This window comes from Pygocentrus nattereri, chromosome 12 (genome assembly GCF_015220715.1).
Source record: "Pygocentrus nattereri isolate fPygNat1 chromosome 12, fPygNat1.pri, whole genome shotgun sequence".
In the NCBI taxonomy this organism is placed as follows: Eukaryota; Metazoa; Chordata; class Actinopteri; order Characiformes; family Serrasalmidae; genus Pygocentrus; species Pygocentrus nattereri.
The window spans coordinates 11,222,474-11,241,082 of record NC_051222.1 but is presented as its reverse complement, the minus strand read 5'-3'; the positions used below and the strand labels follow the sequence as shown (position 1 = coordinate 11,241,082).

The following is an 18,609-nucleotide window of genomic DNA, read 5'->3' as shown; positions in this document are numbered from 1 at the left end:
TTACCAGTCTGGTTTGTTACTGTTGTTTGTATGTTGACTATTCTGGGTTTTATACCCTTCTTTTATCTTATTCTAGATATATTTTTCTTCAATTTAGTGAGTCAGAATTAAAATTCTAACAATTAAAATTATCTTCCTAAAATATTGTAAAGTAACTGCCTTTACAAAATGTATCTTGGACTGAATACAGATACTTTTGTATTCTGAACACATGTATTTATCTCAGCCTTGTTTATGACATACTCAGCTTTAGCAGGATCAAAAGTCTCCACAAGGGGGAGCTATTTGCACTCATGTTGCTTTTTTGTGTATAATTAGAATGGAGGAATTTGCATGTTATGGAAATTATTATTATGGTAATGATAAGTGTTTCATTTCATCAGCTAGGCTGTGTATGACCACAGGCAAAAAAAAAACAGAGGACGTTTTTGAAGAACCACTTTTGGTTCCCTAAAGAACACCTCAATAGATGTAAATGTGGTGTGCGAATGTCAAGAACCTTTTTTAAAGTTTAAAGAATTAAAGATTGTATACCAACTATTTTTTTCCCCAAGAACTGTACATCCAAGCCAAGAACCATTTATTAAAGTACCAAGTACCGTACATGGAAAATGTAATAAACAATGAGAATAATATGGATTTTTTTTTTTCAGCAATTTCATCATTAGGGCACTGAAAATGATTTGGAATCCATTTGACCTGCCTGGTTTCACTGTCCTTGTATGAAATGACATAAGACAGATTGTTATTTAACAATGAAACAATGAAAAGTGAACCTTTTCCCTTCGGCACAGTTGAATCAACTGCTTACAAACTTAAAACTTAACTGTTCAGGTTCAAGGTTCAAAAATATTAACCTTATTAATCTTTGAGTATCTGCAGAACTTTGGCTTGTTAATGGTTTAACATCATGGCTGTTTAGTAATAAAGGATTAAAGTGCTGCATAACTACCGACATCAACAGATCTATAGAAAATTCAGAGGAATTTCCACAGTTTTACTCTGTATTTGCCATATGACCTGCTTTCTGAAATGATGTCATTCTACCTGTGGCCCACAGGTTGAGAACTGCTGTGTCAAAAAATGATAAATCATTAACGTGGTTTATGAAGGCAAAGGTTTCTTGCTCTTTCACATACTGCTGAATGAACTCGCCCTCAAATCTGCTGAAGTATTTATGACAGCATGTATACATCTCCGCTCAAAGGCAGCATTCTGGTAATGATTTTACTTGTGCTTTTTGCTCGTATGTTTGAATTGAATGAATGATCTGTTTGGGGGAGCTGCCTCAGTGGGTGGGTTCCGTCACTGTAGTAAAGATTCGATCCGTTACAGAGTGGCACGTGTCTAAATCGACTAGCTTTAAACTGTTGACTATGCATTCGTTTCTTTGCCATCAGGTTTAATGTCATGTTCAGTTACTGGTTTTATGGTCATTCACTACCAGGAACTGGTTGCCATGTTAGTCCAATCATTCATATCAGCTGCTGTTTACTTTTAGCTGATATGCTTTTCTTATCTGCGTTCATGCTTCGTGTTGGTGCGACATACTTTGAGGTTCCTTAAAAGAAACTATAATGAACACATCAGTCACATGAACATGAAAATCATGTTAATGCAGAGTTAATGCAGTTCACCAACACCTGGTTAGAACATCAGTGGCATGTTTCAACCATTGCACTGTAATACAATACTGTACGTTTACAGTATTTATTGTACAATAAAATATGTGATTTTACAGGATAATACTATACAAGATTGGGCACTTAGAATGGTGCATTAGTTTACAGTAACATCCAAGACAACACAATTTACAGTAACATACTGGCAGCAGAGTTGCCAAAAAAGTACTGTACAGTTATGGCAAATAATTGTAAATTTAATATGCAGTAAAATATGGTAAAACATTTACCAGGAGTATACAGTATTTTTCTAGCAACTCTATTTACAGTAAATTACTTTAAACTTCTTGTTTTTTTTCTAAGTTTAAGTGAATATATCATTTACAGTGCTGTGCAAAAGTCAGAGACCACCCTTCATTTGTTTAATTTCTAGACAAATGGCCATTAAGTACGTTATTCTGTGTCCTGTTTTGTATTTATTTATTGTACTGTATGGTCTCATTGTGTATTTATTGTGTTTTATTGTCTCATGTTCCTGTGTTGCACCATGGCCCTGGAGGAATGTTGTTTTGCACTGTGTACTTGTGACAAATGACAGTAAAACTTGACTTGACTTGACTTGACACAGCAAACAAGCTGCTATTTTGACTCGGAAGTACATTGAGGGCAACCCTCATTTTCAATGTAGCCGAGCATTTACAAAAACAGGGATTGACATGACAAAGAAAATAATAACTACATTTAATCATTTTAAATGAAAAGAAAATTTAAAATAACAGTGAATAAGAGATAAAAGTAGATAAAAAAATAGAACTTGAGATTTAAATGATAAGAAATTAGTAAGGTAATAATACAATATCACAAATTAAAAAACGTAATGATAAAAAACTTAAAAATAAAATGAGAGGAAATAAATAAATAAAAAGAGATAAAGAACTAAGGAGAACTAACAAAAAAATAAATGTTATGAATAAATAGGATTAAGTAAAACAGGTACAGGCTGTCTGTAGGTGGTTTGATATTAAAAGTTTAAAATGACTGACTAAGACAATGCATGGTATATTTTTATTTATAATGCAGGTTAACCCTTTGTATTTACAAATAAAAATGTATAATGTCAAATGTTTCCGTATTTAGTGTGTTCAATGCTCTTTTGAAGCTCTGGACACACTAAATACTGAAAGCATTGGACACACTAAATCATTATGGGAGCTGGGACCCAGATAGAAACATATTGCAAAATATATCAACTTTCTCTACCAACAACTAGAAGCTGTGCAAAATAATGAGGCTGTTTGCTGGGAAAAAATCCTCCAAAATATCTCCATCTTCAAAATATTAACTTTACAAGAGAAGGCAAAAACACTCACCATTGTACATTGTAACACCGTCATTGTAAAGAGATTTTGTTCCAAGTGGTTTTAGAGCATTTCTATTGGTCCATTCCTCATGTAATGTAAAGCACAGCTGGTGTGTTGAAACAATGTAAAAAAATAAAAATTGACAAAAATGGAGATACATGTTTTTTTTTTGGATAGCAATGATATGTTTTCTTTTTTCCTGGACCTACAAGACTCACTGTCACTGACTGACTGACTGACTGACATCCATTGTTAAAATGCACTTGTGCGAGTGTCATTAAAGGACAGCTGGTATGTTGAAATGATGTAGAAAACTAAAAATGAATAAAAACTAAGATACAGGGTTTTCATTGAACAGCGATGATATTTTAATGTAACATCATTTGGTTTTACCTGTCTAATTTATTACTGCAGTGTGTATGTTGATTATCCTGGTTGTAGATTATTATGTCTGTTACTTGACTTAATTGATCTTATCTTCCCTTATAAGAATTCCTTCTATCTAATATTAATATGTATGTAAGAGTCTAGTCCCTAAGGGTTCTCCCTACAGTTGGAAGACAGAACTGTACATGTAACCTTGTATACAGTCTGCTGGATGATTTTTATGCGATTTTTCCATTTCTTGGCCAACTTGTATCAGCCCGTGACAATGATCATCGATTGTAATATTTGGCCTGTAATTCTTTTTTTACATTTTCTCGAACCTCTTAGATGAGGTCTTGCTACTGCTGGATTACTCGGTAGGCATTGTGGTCTGGTGTCGGTGCTTGACTGAGGCCTCTCTCAAGTGGACCCATAAGATTTCTGCCAAGTGCCACCTCTGCAGGAGTAAAACCTGGACTATCCTGCCAGGCTGTATTGATGGCAAAATAAAAGTCTGGCAACCACTGATCCCACATACCTTGATTGTCTCGTGCAAAAGATGACCTCATGGTTTTGATTAGAATTACATCTACTACTCAACGCTGCCACCTGCATGAAAGCTATGTGGAATCCATTTGAACTGCCCAGTTGCACACTCATATAAAATAAGACTGACTGCTATTTAACAATTACCTTCGGAACAACTGAACCAACTGATTACAAACTTAACAATTAACTGATGAAGTTCAAAGTTCCAAAACATTAACCTTAATCTTGGAGTATCTGCAGAACTTTGGCTTGTTAATGTTTTAACATCACGGCTTTTTTTAAATTAAGGACTATAAGTGCTGAATAACTACCAACATCAACAAACCTATAGAACATTCAGATACAGTTCAATCAGTTTCCTCTGTATTAGCCATATGAACTACTTTCTGAAATGATAACGCCATGCTACCTGTGGCCCACAGGTTGAGAACAGCTGTTCTAAGCTATAGCAGTGTCAATAAATGATGAATCATTAACGTGGGGCAAACATTTCTTGCTCTTTCACATACTGCTGAATGAACTCCTGACATATTTATAACCATATGCATAGAAAGACAGCTAAAAGACCAGTCAACGTTTCTGGAGGGACGACATCTCTGCTCGAAGGCAGCATTCAGGTAATGATTTTATTTGGGCTTGTGCTCGTGTGCTTTGAACTGAATTAATTATCTGTTTGGGGGAGCTGGCTCAGTGGGTGGGTTCCGTCATTATAGTGAAGATTTGATCCATTACAAAATGGCCCTTTAGTCTAAGTTGACTAAATTCAAACTGTTGCTTATATATTACATTCTTTGCCATCGGGTTTAATCTCATGTTTAGTTACTGGTTTAATGGTCATTCACCACCAGGAACTGGCTGGCAATAGCCACGTTTACATGCAGCCTGATAATCCGTTATTAATCCGACTAATAGCTCAATCGGAATAGAACACGTCCATGTAAACACATCAATCGAAACAGACTAGTCCTGAGACTGTCTGTTAGACTGACTGTTAGACTAGACTGAGGCCATTCGGAATACGATTTCTATCCGATTGAACGAGGTGGGTAAACCTCGAAATAATCCGCTAAATCGAAGAATAATATCCGTGTAAACGCCTGAATCCGATTACACTCCAATCGGATGGTGGAAGAACGTTCTGCGCATGCGCGGCGCGTCATAGAGAAAGGCTTATAACGTTTAACATGGCGGAGCAGAAACTGCAGACGAGGTTTATACACTGAGCTTTAAAAGACGGCGGTGGGACGGACGTCCAGCTTCTGTGTCTCAGAGCACGACGTCTTCCTTTATAAGTACAGGTGAATGACGTTTCTCTGAGTCTGACGTCAGTTTAAAGCAATTAAAAACACAAGCGCGCCAACTGGAAACTCATCTTCCTCTGACTGGACCTCACGTGATGTTCACTGTCATGGTAACGTTCACTCTAAGCGCTGCTCTACGCATGCGCATAATTCTGCATCGGATTACTTGTAGTGAGCATGTAAACGAAGATTTTCATCAGATTGTTGAGCAGAGTGAGAATAAACACCTCAGTCTGAGTCTGTAATCCGGTTATATTCAATCGGATTGGCAAAAATCGTTGCATGTAAACATTGTTAGTTCTTTCATTCATATCAGCTGTCATTTACTTTTAGCTGATATACTTTTCTCATCTGTTTTCATGCTTCATGTTGTTGCACCATATTTTGAGGTTTCTTATAATTTAAAGCCGTTTTCACATGTTTTTATTGTATTGTCCATATATTGTTGTGTGTGTGTGTGTGTATATATATATATATATATATATATATATATATATATATATATATTATATTGTTTGATTTGTTGTTGTCTGGCATGTACTGTTTTCTTAAAAGAAGCTAGAATCGATAACACAGCATGACAGTTTGACTGGGGATGTTCAAAGATTAAGACAGTTAATTGTAATAAATCACAATACTTTGTGTGATTTATCCCAATTCTCTTTGCTCAAATTTGAACCTATAGAAAAAAAAGTAATGCATTTTGTCACAGCTATTCGAGTATAAACAAACCTCACATGAATGTATTTCTTACTTTCAATAATTCATAATTCATTTCAGTCACATGAACATGAAAACCATGTGATTTTCAGAGTTAATGCAGTTCACCAACTTCCAGTTAGGGAATCAGTGGCATGTTCCAGCCAAAGAGTGACAATATCATATACAGTACTGTACAATAGTCAGACACCACCTTCCATTTATTTAATTTCTAGACAAAGTCTTTTTTCAAAGTATTTTTCAGGAGAGACACTATATTAACAAAAGTATTGGGGCACCCATTGCTAGGCCTTGGCCTGCACTACCAAAGATATTGTGAAAGAACAAACTAAAACTACTACTGTCACAATTGACATTAATACTTTTTCAAATTAAAACATTAACTTTAACTAGACAGCCATAGACAATATATGAATATATTCAATATATTTCATTTCAAAAGAGACCTCCATTTTAATGAATTTTGAATCATGAATCATGTTTATTGTGTGTTTCAGGTAATATCAGTTAGGGTTGTTTTAAATACGTAAGAATATCTCAATCACATTACAGGTAACTTAACTCCAATGGTCATTTCATGTTTCAGAGTTAAACAAAGCCACTTAATGGACAGAAGTTTCTTTTATGTTGTATATTTAATATTGTTTCACGTCAAACAAGTAGGTAAGCCAATTGAGATTCTACCTAAAACAGTCCACAGCATTGTTGTGTCACCTGACCTGAATAGTAAGTACTGATATTGCTGTTGTCGGAACAAAACTTTACAGGAGAAAGAAAAAACATACTGTAGTTTTAATGTAAGTCAGTGGAACCAGAAGTCTTTCCAAGTCATTTTGGGCCATTTCTTTTGGTCCATTCATCGTGGAATTTAAACACAATGTAAAGACCAACAGGTCCTTTGAAATTATGATAAAAAAACAAAAAAATGACAAAAATGGAGATACAAGGTTTTATTCCGACAGCAGCAATATGCTGAACGGCTTTATTGGGTTTCTCTTGGAGAACAGCGCTGGTGCTTGACTGTTTCTGCTATAAAATGTGAACTTGCAATACTCAACGACTTTTGTGACAAAACGGATTTAGGGTTATTTAGGATTTTAAGAATAACTCATGACAGTCAAGGTTGGTGTTTATCATTTTTTTGCAAATAACTTGTATTCCTGAACTAATTCCACTCCTTTCTTTCCTTCTGCAAGGTGCTACAATGATTAGAGGAAAAGTGTTAGCATGTGCCCTGGTCTTAGCCAGCCTTCTAGTAACCTCTGTCCAAGGTGGGAACATTCTGGTCTTCCCTGTGGATGGCAGTCACTGGATCAACATGAAATTCTTGATCGAGGCACTTTTTGCCAGAGGTCACAATATTACAGTCATACGGGCGGCCGATAGTTGGTACATTGAAAAAACTTCCCCTCTTTACACTTCCATCACTATACAAAGCACAGGGATGTTTGATGAGGTGTACATGAAGACCTATATAAACAGGCTCTTGGAGATCCTGAGACAGGGTTCCACTTTTGCTCGTCTAAAACTGGAGAAGGAGGTGTGGGACAAAGCAGTGGAAATGTTTGACAAGGAGAAAGAAATGATGATAAGTATAATTGAAGACCAGCAGTTAATACAATCCTTGAAAGACACCAAATATGATGTGTATCTTACCGATCCTGTGTTGATCAGTGGCATCCTTCTAGGTCATTATCTGAAACTGCCTCTTGTCTTCAATGTTCGTTGGACGGTCCAGAGTGAGGGTCATTACGCAATAGCTCCTTCACCAATTTCTTACATCCCATTGCCAATGTCGGAGCTATCTGACCATATGAGCTTTTTCCAGAGAGTTTATAACGTAATCTTGTACTTTGTTACAGAATTACAGATCAGCTATTTTCTTGCTCCAAATTACAATGCACTGTGTCATCGAGTTTGCGGTCCAGAAGTGAACTACTTTGAGATCGTCCAAGGAGCAGATTTATGGCTCTTCAGAGGTGACTTTGTCTTTGAATTTCCACGACCTACCATGCCAAATATTGTCTATATGGGTGGATTCCAGTGTAAACCACCAAAGCCTCTTCCAGAAGATCTTGAGGACTTTGTCCAGAGCTCTGGTGAGCATGGTATCATTGTCATGTCTATGGGCACCTTCATTGACAGTCTTCCCCACGATGCAGCCAATGCAGTCGCTGAAGCTTTCGCAGAACTTCCACAGAAAGTTATTTGGAGGTACAAAGGAGAAAAACCATCTACCCTAGGCAACAATACCTTACTGTTAGACTGGATACCTCAGAATGATCTCCTCGGTCACCCCAAGACCAGGGCTTTTGTGGCACACGGTGGAACTAATGGAGTCCAAGAGGCTATCTATCACGGTGTTCCCCTTATTGGCTTTGGTCTCATCTGGGACCAGCCTGACAATCTTTCAAAAATGAGGGCGAGGGGAGCAGCAAAGACTGTTGATTTTGCAACCATGGACAAAAACTCCTTCCTACAAACCTTAAAAGAAGTTCTTTATGATCCTTCCTACCAAGAAAACATGCAGCGACTCTCCAGGCTCCATAGAGATGCACCAATAAAGCCACTGGACAATGCTGTCTTCTGGACTGAGTTTGTGATGAGGCATGGTGGTGCACCTCATCTACGAACAGAATCCTACAAAATGCCCTGGTATGCTTACCACTCTGTGGATGTCATGCTGTTCCTGCTGGCTGTTCTTTTGTTAATTGTTTTCACGACATATGCAGTTATCAGATATTTCTGTTGTAGGTTGTGTATGAGGAGAAAAACAACCAAACGAGAATGACACAATCTAGAGAAATCTAGATCCCACCACTATACATGATATCATATAGTAACTTGTTACTACTTACTTAAGTCATTTTCACTCATGTTGCTACTTGGTACTGAGCATAGTTGACAACACAACATTTGTGGAGTATTCTTTTAACTTCTGTTATAGTCTGAGAAAAACTGATTTGATTCATGGACTGATCTATGATTACATACATTGATTGATTAGATACACTGAGGAATGATAGGATACAAATTGATTAGATGAATTCCTGTATGATTAGACACATTGATCTATGAGTAGTCACATTGATGTAAGGTTACATGTATTGCTTGATGTATGGTTAGACACACTGATGTAAGATTAGATCAGTTGATTGATGTATGATTAGATGCTTATAGATTTGCATTCTTTTTTAACTGGCTATAGCTTGAAATACAAACATGATCATGAGCATTTAATGAAATGCTAAGGTTCATCCTTTTAAAAAATGCAATAAAGAAGTCTCTGAGAGGTTGGGATATACTTATGGTAGCATACCAAGTCATACAATCACAATCAGAATGTATTGTTTATTTGTATTTATGTTAGTATTTTTAAACAAATAACTGCTTACAGTCCAGACAAATATATATATATAGGTAGCACTGTTGCCTCACAGTAAGAAGGGCCTGGGTTTGATTCCCCAACCAGGTAACTAGGGTCCTTCCTGTGTGGAGTTTGTATACTTTCTCCGTGTCTGTTGCAGTTTCCTGGGTGCTCTCGTCATTTCTTTCCACTTTCTAGACACTTGCAGTCAGGCTTATTGGAAATGCTAAATTGCCCCTAGGTGCGAGTGTGTATACCTGTGCTTCTGCCCTGTGATGCACTGGTGACCTGTCCTCTGCCCAATAAGCACTGGAATAGGCTCCAGATTGATCTAATTTCCACCATTATGTATTAGGTCAGTGGTGTACCTATGAACCTATGATGTATGTTACCCACTGATCTAATTCATAGTGTTAATAATGACATCAATTTAACATAAACACTTTAAAAATTTGGTTGGTTCCTGCTGTCAATCTCACTCTGTATATAGAATAAAAATGCACTTCAACATTATTGTGCAAAAAGCAGAGCCCACTACTTATTTAATTTCCAGTCAAAATGGCCATTGCGTACTTTTTCAGAAAATTACACCCTATGAACTACGTTTAATATCATATTTTTCACTGCCTTTATTACAGCTTCCATTCTTTCTAAGAGACTTGCTTTCAGTTATGCCAAGATGAAACCTTTAAGTACTGTATATCTGACAGCGTTGGTGGTCTATCAGGTATTTCAGGTGGTTTTTTATGGGGCCCATTATCTTTCAATCAATTTTTTGATCTCTAATGTTCAATTATTTTCCTTTGAAACCCATTTGACTGGACATGAAAAAAATGACAGGCTGGTCTCTGACTTTTTTCCACATCTTACTTAAGCGTTCCCCCTGAGTGGTTGACCTGCATCCACAAACTGTTGGAACATTGTCGGACCTTTTGCCCCTTTGTCCGCACTAACTAACCCCAGGGCAATGATGGCATCATCAAGTGTAAGGATAGGCCATGGTATCAGTGTAACATACTGCTTCAACTGGCATCTGTAAGCGTGCTAGCGGCCTGCTGGTAGAGCAGTGCAGTAGTGCCTGTGTTCAGTCTTAGAGAGTGAGGTTTTCACTGCAGAAGCCCACTCTCTCTTACATAAGCTCTATCACACTTAAGTCAGAAAGAAAAATGTAAATCCCCTGTTTGTTTGTTTTCACACCTGTTTTTTAACCTTGTTAAGAGTCTTTCCTGAAGCAATCTGTTTGTGCATGTGTATGGGTGTGCTGTTTTTTTTTTTACTGGAGACTCACGAAACAAGCTCACGCCGCTGGGGATTTTCAGAACCTCAGTTCTGAGACCTCAAAAACTTTAAAGCCCCTGTCTACTCATTTTCACCATTTTCGTCAAACTATTATCCGTAGTTTTCATGATATTTTTAAAGCGAACTGACAGTGTAAGAAGACTGTTGGACTTTTCTGTGGAGAAATTGTTGAAATTACTTTTCTCTGCAGTTTGATTTGAGTTGGGTGGGACTAAATTTGGCACAGGTGACATCAGATCTGCTGTTTGTAGCATCGCTAGATGCTGCTTCCTACACGAGCAGGTGGCACATCCAGTGTCTAGGACCACTGTTCCAGGCAAACCAGATGGCACTATGGTCAGCCACAGTTCTTAAATAATCCCCCTTGGGTGAAAGGTACTGTGAAAATGTTGCAATGTTCCTTGTTCTCCCAGTAGCCAGGGAAAATCAGAAAAAACTGTCAACAGTGTCAACAAAGGTTTATCACACTGCTGGTTGTAGTGTAGCTAGATGCTGCTGGCACATCCAGTGTCTATGACCACTATTCCAGGCCAACCAGATGGCACTATGGTCAGCCACAGCTCTTAGATAAAGCCCCTTGGGTGAGAGAGGCTGTGAAAGTTAGATGCTGCTTCCTACTTGTGTAGCCACCTGCTGCAGGATTCTACTATAAGTGCTTAACCCCATTTACAAGAGCTCAATAGCTAACAGTCCACTTTAACTCCAGAAATAAAATGATATGTCCATTTAGTGTTGCATTAGCTACCACCCTAATATCAAGGCCCACGGTGTTTCTCTGCAATTTTCATAGTAGTTGATAACATCACAAACGCACTGCCATCATTTTGGCTGGTTTATTCAGTTTATTCAGCAGTGCTTTGGTGGTTTATAATGAGATAAAGCCATAAGTAAACCAGCAAAGGCAGAACAACACATTATGTTTTGGAACATTTTTTTCATTTTTAAAGTGTAATAACTGATATATTTGAGTAGATCACCTTGATTTGATTTCATTTGTTTTAGTGTTAACATATTTTAATTGGTATTTGGAATGTATGGTAATAACAAACTCACAATAAGAATTCCTGGTCATGTGATGTCATGAAGTATATGTTCCCTTTAAAGTAAAAGAGCCTTTTCCCACAATTAATTAGGAAAGCACGTTTCATATTGCTGCTTTTTCGTAAAATTGAGACAATGTAATTGTTGCCATATGGCACCATCATGCAATAGATAGTTAAATTGGCCATAATTTATTGATATGGGATTTTCACCAAATTTGTTTCGTTATAATCCTCAGACATTTCTGTATGCTGTACTTAAACATAGGATTTACACACCACGTTTTCTCAGTTTCCAACAGGTTGCTGAGTTGCAGTTGTTTTTATACTATTTACTTAATACTATAACTACATCATTAATTATGCAGTTACATAGAATTGTTTTTACATTAAATTGTCACTCTACATTGCCAGCTTGAGCTTTCAAATACTGGAGTATTCCCAAAAAGAGGCAGCCGGGCTTACTTTTGCTTTCCCCAAGGTATTCAGCTATCTGTGGTGATCAGGCAGACACCTATGAAAACTTTATGCTGGTAATCTTTTACCACAAATTCCTTCTACTTGAAAAAGTGTCCAAATGAACAAATTGTACAGATTTGCAGCATTGTTGAAGAACACGTTCATGAATTCTTTGACAAAAAATATGTTTCACTTGCAGAATTCAGCAACTGCCTACTGGCTTCTATTACAAGTGAGTTTCAAGTCAACTTCTTTTTTCGTTTTGAAGAACAGGGAAACATATCAATGCAATTGTGTGTGGTAATCGACCATACGCTGACAGATGCAGCACATAGAGATTCAATTTGAAAATGCTAAAGCATTCCTTTAAATTACAGCATCAGGATGTAGAGGAAAGTATTACATGCAGAGGCTCAATGCATGCATTAATACTGTCCCCTATGGCTGAAATGAAACTTTGAATGTACTGCTGTGTTTATATTGACCCACAGGGAAATCTAACACTATTCCCTTCAGACCAACAGCACCCACTAATTAGCATTTTGGTGGGGAAATACACTTTTGTGTGCTGAATCTGAGTGAAATTGTTTACTTCATGAGATGTGGCATGTTGGTTTATTGCCCTAAAGGAACAGTTTCCGTCTGTAGCCTGAGAACCTGTGTAAAACCCTTAAAAAAGTTTGTAACTTTGATATGTTTACTGTTTTTAATCTGGCCTAGTTTTTTTATCTAGCCTATTTACTCGTGTATAGTTAGTTCCATTTGATCTGCACTGAATAAGTTCTATTAATCCTGTATTGTATGTATTGTTCAAGTAGAGTTGATGTTTGTATTGCCTGGTGGTAAGTCGAGGCCTACTGATTTATATATAAATATAAATATAGCCATTTTATTTGATATCCAAAATGACCAGTGAACCTTCTGCAAAGGGGCTTTTAGAAATATTAAACTTAAGAAATGTATCTTAAAAATTCCTCTTCAGTAATGTGAATGACTGAAAAGTAGAGGCTTATCAGTTTACTGATTAGCCAATAAAATCAGGTGACACCAAAGTTTATCATGGTCAACAAATGCCCCACAAACAAATCCCCACAACTCTAACCCCATAAGTATATTCAATTAAAAAAATATCACTGTAAGATGTAACGGTCAATTTCCATTTTTAGCAAAAAGGATCAATCAATGCTTGTAAATAATCCAGACATTTACCATACTTTAACACTGCTGTTGTTAATTTGCAATGGACATAAGCAAAACATAAATGATCACCTTAATTTCAGACATTTGTGTTTGCTGTTTATGGCAGAATATCTCGTGAGCTAGTGAAAATGTTAAATTACAGTAAAAGACAGTATTTATAAGGAAGTAACAGCATTAAAGGAATCATAGTAAAAAAAAAACTATTAATAAGGAATTAAAAGACTGTAATTTTACAGATCTTTACCATCAATGACAAAAAACATGCCTTTTTTTTTTTAATAATGTTGATTAACAGGTCTGCTGGGCATCCCTACTGCTTTTACCATTTTTAATCTATTTATTTATTTATTTATTTATTTATTTATTTATTTATTTGTTGCAGTATATTTCAGGCTCCTTGTCACCCTGACTTTGTACATGATTACCAGACTTTTCTAGCTCCTTAAACACTCTTTTTTTATGCGTTTGATGTGTGTTAACATTGCTGAAAGTAAACAACAACAAACTTCAAAACCACAACAAACTGCGGCCTATGTCCGGAAACTAAATTACAAAAACAGGCTGTTTTTAATTCATTGATATACCCTGCCTCTTCAGCCTACAGCAGTGTAGCCCCGCCCATTCACACTGAAGTTATGAGGAGGGTTTCAGCTTGGACTGCTTTTCAAATGAGGCACAATACAGGCCAGCAGAGCTTGTTTACATACATCAGTCTTAAAGTCACAGTAACCAAAACAGACGGATTGACTCTGAGAGATAAAGAGAGGTTAAAATGTTTATATAGAAATGAATTATGACTGTTTTTGGTACATGAACCCACAGAAATGTCGTAAAGAGATTTCATTAAAATACAAGAAACATGCAGGAGACGTGGATCGAATGTGGCTGTCAGGGTTTCTCGGCTTCACTCCATCAAAGCTGCCAGTTTTTCGCTTCTTCTTTGATTCCGTTGCATACATAGACGCTACTCTGATTTTTTGACACTGTTTTTCTCCTGTCTATTTGATACTATTGCAAGTCATGTCATTTGCTAGTGGATTACAAGGTGTTATATATTGTTTGTACTTTTTTTTTCAGCATTACTTTTTACTACAACTTGTTTCTCTTTGAAACTCATGCTTTTTATATATATATAATATATATCCTGTCATTATTATTATTTATTGTCATTTTTGCTGTACGTACAAAACTCTCAGTCGGACTCGAACTATATTGCAAACTCTAATTCCCAAAATCCTTCAGTTTGAATACCTGTTTACTGGCTCTTTTCATACAAGTCTAATTATGTTCCAGCATTTTGCTACTTCTCTGAGTGAAAATAAGGTTCTATTGCACAATTTATATTTCTAAAATATGTATAAATCTATTCTTAAAATATTGAATGTTCCATAACTTTTGCATAGGACACATCTTTGTAACAGTGTTTGTGCACTAAATGTGCATTCTCACCTTCACTTACAACATTTGCACATGCCTGTTTATAAATCTTTTTCTACTATTTTTTCTTTTTTTTCACATGGAAAGAGTTTGTATTGGCTGTAGCTCTTAAGTAATAAATAATAAAATAACAGAGTTTGAATGGCTATTGATTGTGTTATATGTGTGAGAGTCACACTGACCAGCATTAACAGTCACAACACAGTCACATCTGCGTATTTACTTGCTTTCTTCTGTTCTTCATAATCCGCCCCTCATTCATTTCTTTGTATGCTTGCTGGACAATCTTGTCTAATGACCTCGTCCAGAGCTGTAATGCATACTGTTAATCAGTATGAGGGTGTCATGCTACATGATGATAGCATAATATACAGGATACACTGTACTGAGAGCAGCATAACTTCCCCTGTGATGCCACAGGCATCCGTAATCAGGAGTGTGCTAGTATAGTGATGTTCGCTGATGTAACAGACCTGGTGAGCGTGTTGAGCTTCTCAGTGATGTTAGGGTGGGTTTTAAAAGATGTGGTGGTGCTTCATGTTGCACCTCCTCTCCAAAATATACACCATCACATCCAGCACAGCCAAGAGGTGACCAGAGAGAGAGAGAGAGAGAGAGAGAGAGAGCGAGAGAGAGAGAGCGAGAGTTTATCTCTGTCAATGAAAGATGAAAGATAGCCTCTGACCATTTTAAAGGACAAACACCTGTTCCTTACAAAAGTCACTCCCTCTCTACTCTCTTTGTCATTCTCCCTCTTTTTTTCTCTTTTCCCTGTCTTTTCTCTCTCTTTGTCTGTCACTCACCCAATCTCTATCTTTTTCTCTTGTTACCTCTCTGTTTCTCTCTCTCTCTTCTGTCCTGCACTCCATCTCGCTCTCTCTCTCTCCCTCTTCTCTCTCTCTCTCTCTCTCTCTCTCTCTCTCTCTCTCTCTCTCTCTCTCTCCCCATCTCTCTTTATTCTCTTTATTACTCCCTCGCCTTCTCTTTCTTTCTCTCTATCCCCTTCTCTCTCTATATATTTCTTTATGGTGCCCTCTTTCTTTCTCTCTCTCTCTCTCTCTCTCTCTGTATTCTCTCTCTCTCACTCTTTCTCTGTCCCTCTCTCCTCCTCCTCTTTCTTATGAGTTTTTGTGAGTGTGTGTGTTTATGTGAGTGTGTTTAGAGAATATGGAAACATTCTAGATCAGATTAGTGTTTTAGTGGAGTAGAGAATGTGGCTCTTTCTCTGTCAAAGTTTATAACACACACACACACACAGGACAGAGGACAGAAATGTCCTTCATCGCTCGACACGCTTTTCAGGTGAATTGAAACTGATCCGACGGGGAGCTGCAGGCGCTGGAGTAAACAAAATAAATTGAATGTAATAACACACCCATAACAAAGTGTGTGCGGCTGTGCGTGTGTGGGTGTGTGTGTGTGTGTGTGTGTGGGTGTGTGTGTGTATGGGTGTGTGAGGTGAGGGTTGAAGTGATTTTGAAGTGAGGGTTATTACAATTAAAGTGATGATTCTCAAAGCAGGTTTAGATGATTGTTGGATATTGAAACACTGATTCTTATTTAAGCTAATAGAGAAGCCATTTATCATCTGTGCCTCTCCATAAACACATTAACAGTAAAATGGCAGCTTTCAAAGACAAAGTGGACGAAGATCAAAGGATAATTCCAGTAATTTTCCAAAATATCGGCATAATTAAATAATTGAGATGTAAACAAAGTTATTCAGAATGATTTGATGCGAAAAGCTCCATTCTCCTTCAACTCTGAATGACTTCATCTACATCTCCATGACTGAATTATGCATCATTTTGAAAAGGTTTCTAGAATCTACTTTTTAAAAAAAGAAAAGTATAAAATATCCATCCATCCATCCATCCATTTTCTAAGCCGCTTCTCCGTCAGGGTCGCGGGGGGGTGCTGGAGCCTATCCCAGTGGTCATCGGGCGGAAGGCAGGATACACCCTGGACAGGTCGCCAGTCCATCGCAGGGCAGACACACAGACACAGACAGTCACACACACACAGGGGTAATTTACCATGTCCAATCAATCTGACTGCATGTCTTTGGACTGTGGGAGGAAACCGGAGAACCCGGAGGAAACCCACGCAGACACGGGGAGAACATGCAAACTCCACACAGAGAGAACCCGGTCACCCGGCCGGGGAATCGAACCCAGGCCCTCCTTGCTGTGAGGCAACAGCGCTACCCACCACGCCACCGTGCCGTCCAGTATAAAATATATGTATAAAATATATACAATTCAAAGGAAAAAAGAAAGTAATGACAAGAAATGGCTTCTTATCCGCTTATCCTTCTGGGTCACGGGGGGAGCTGGAGCCTAGCCCTGCAGTCATTGGGTGGAAAGCAGGATGCACCCTGGACAGCTCGGCAGTTCATCGCAGTGTGAGATTTTTTGCTTTCTCTTATGGTCATTCCTACCACATCCACTACGTGGCAGTACTGTGGGAGGAGATCAATTTACAAGCCAAAAGGGGATGCATACTACCTGCACGGCAGGCTAGTGGAAGTGGTCAGCCCCCTGCCTCACTGATGAAGCTGTAACCTGTAGGCTCATACACTCAATGTAAGTTTGCTGTTGTTTAATTGTAGAACATTTAGACAATCTTTGTGTAGGTTCTATTCATGTGAACCTCTGTGCTGTTTTCTTTTGCAAAGGTTCTTTTCCTTCTTGTTTGTTTTTGTTTTGTTTCCTTCTCTCACTGCTCACCTTTCCATCAATTGGTATTCATCGAATGGACCCTGGGGATAAGCTCAACAAAGTCTTGGGCTGGAGATTAGGGAATCAGCCTTGCAACCGGAAGGTCGCTGGTTTGATCCCCTGAGCCGAAACTACTTGACTGAGGTGCCCCTGAGCAAGACACCTAACCCCCAACTGCTCTCCGGGGACTGCGGATAGGGCTGCCCATCGCTCCAGGCAAGTTGCTCACTGCCCCCTAGTGTGTGTGTTCACTAGTATGTAAGTGGTGTTTCACTGCACAGATGGGTGAAATTTCCCCAGTGTGGGACTAATAAGGGTCACTTTATCTTAAAACGTACAATTTGTTTGGACAAAGCCTTCATCTCTACATTTGGCTCACACCGACTCAGAACGGGGACCAGTGCAATTCAGAATTTCTTTCAACTTCACGATTCATAGACTGGACTGGGATAAAGAATAGAATCAAAGGAGTTATCCCGGTGAGAGCTATCCAATTCTTTTCTTTTTAAGGACTCAAAGCCTGAATGAACTTGTGGAACGATATTGAGAATGAACTGGCTGAGCTGTAATTTTGTAAATACTGTGTTATTTTAAATTATTTTCATTGTTTTTTTGTTTGTTTTCATGCACTGGGTGCAGTAAACAGGTCAAAACTCTCTTAGTGGATGGTAACCCTCTTTTACTTTTAGACAAATTCTGACAATGTGTTTACAAAGCCATGACCATTACAGCAGAGCAGACATTCACACACACCTAGGGGCAGTTTAGCGTGTCCAATTAGCATGACTGCATGTCTTTGGACTGTGGGAGGAAACGGGGGGAGACCATGCAAACTCCACAAAGAGAGGACCCTGATCACCCAGACGGGGAATTGAAAGCAGTTAGTTAAGTCATAGTTAGGAATTTGTAAGGTGCAATGAGATAATTAAAGTGTGGAAACAAGTTAATGAAGATATGGTGAGGAAGCCAAGGTGTAGGAATGAAATAATTAAGTTGCAATAATACCTTGTGGTTACGTCTTAGTAAGGCATGAGAACGAGTTAGTTAAATCATGGCCACGATTTCTAAGGTGTGAGAATGAGATAATTAAATTGTGATAGATTTTGACCACAGCTTAGCACAATGTGGGAACAAGTTAGTTAAATCATGGCCTTGACCTGGTAAGGTG

At 37.9% G+C, this 18,609-nt stretch overlaps 2 protein-coding genes across 4 annotated transcripts in view; one reads left to right on the top strand and one right to left on the bottom strand.

Moving 5' to 3' along the window:
- The window catches only part of elfn1b (extracellular leucine-rich repeat and fibronectin type III domain containing 1b), a 140,977-nt gene that overhangs the window by 75,159 nt on the left and 47,209 nt on the right, over window positions 1–18,609 (bottom strand). The gene's annotated exons all lie outside the window — the stretch shown is intronic.
- On the top strand, window positions 1,143–9,799 carry LOC108439160 (UDP-glucuronosyltransferase 2C1-like). Of its 2 annotated transcripts, none has more exons than XM_037543523.1 (3): window positions 1,143–1,218; window positions 3,698–4,515; window positions 7,116–9,799. In XM_037543523.1, exon 3 carries the CDS (start codon window positions 7,124–7,126, stop codon window positions 8,708–8,710), a length of 1,587 nt encoding a protein of 528 aa, XP_037399420.1. In that variant the 5' UTR covers window positions 1,143–1,218; window positions 3,698–4,515; window positions 7,116–7,123; the 3' UTR covers window positions 8,711–9,799. The 2 variants fall into 2 exon arrangements, with proteins under 2 accessions (XP_037399420.1, XP_037399421.1); XM_037543524.1 differs by having other exon boundaries at window positions 1,174–1,218; window positions 4,449–4,515.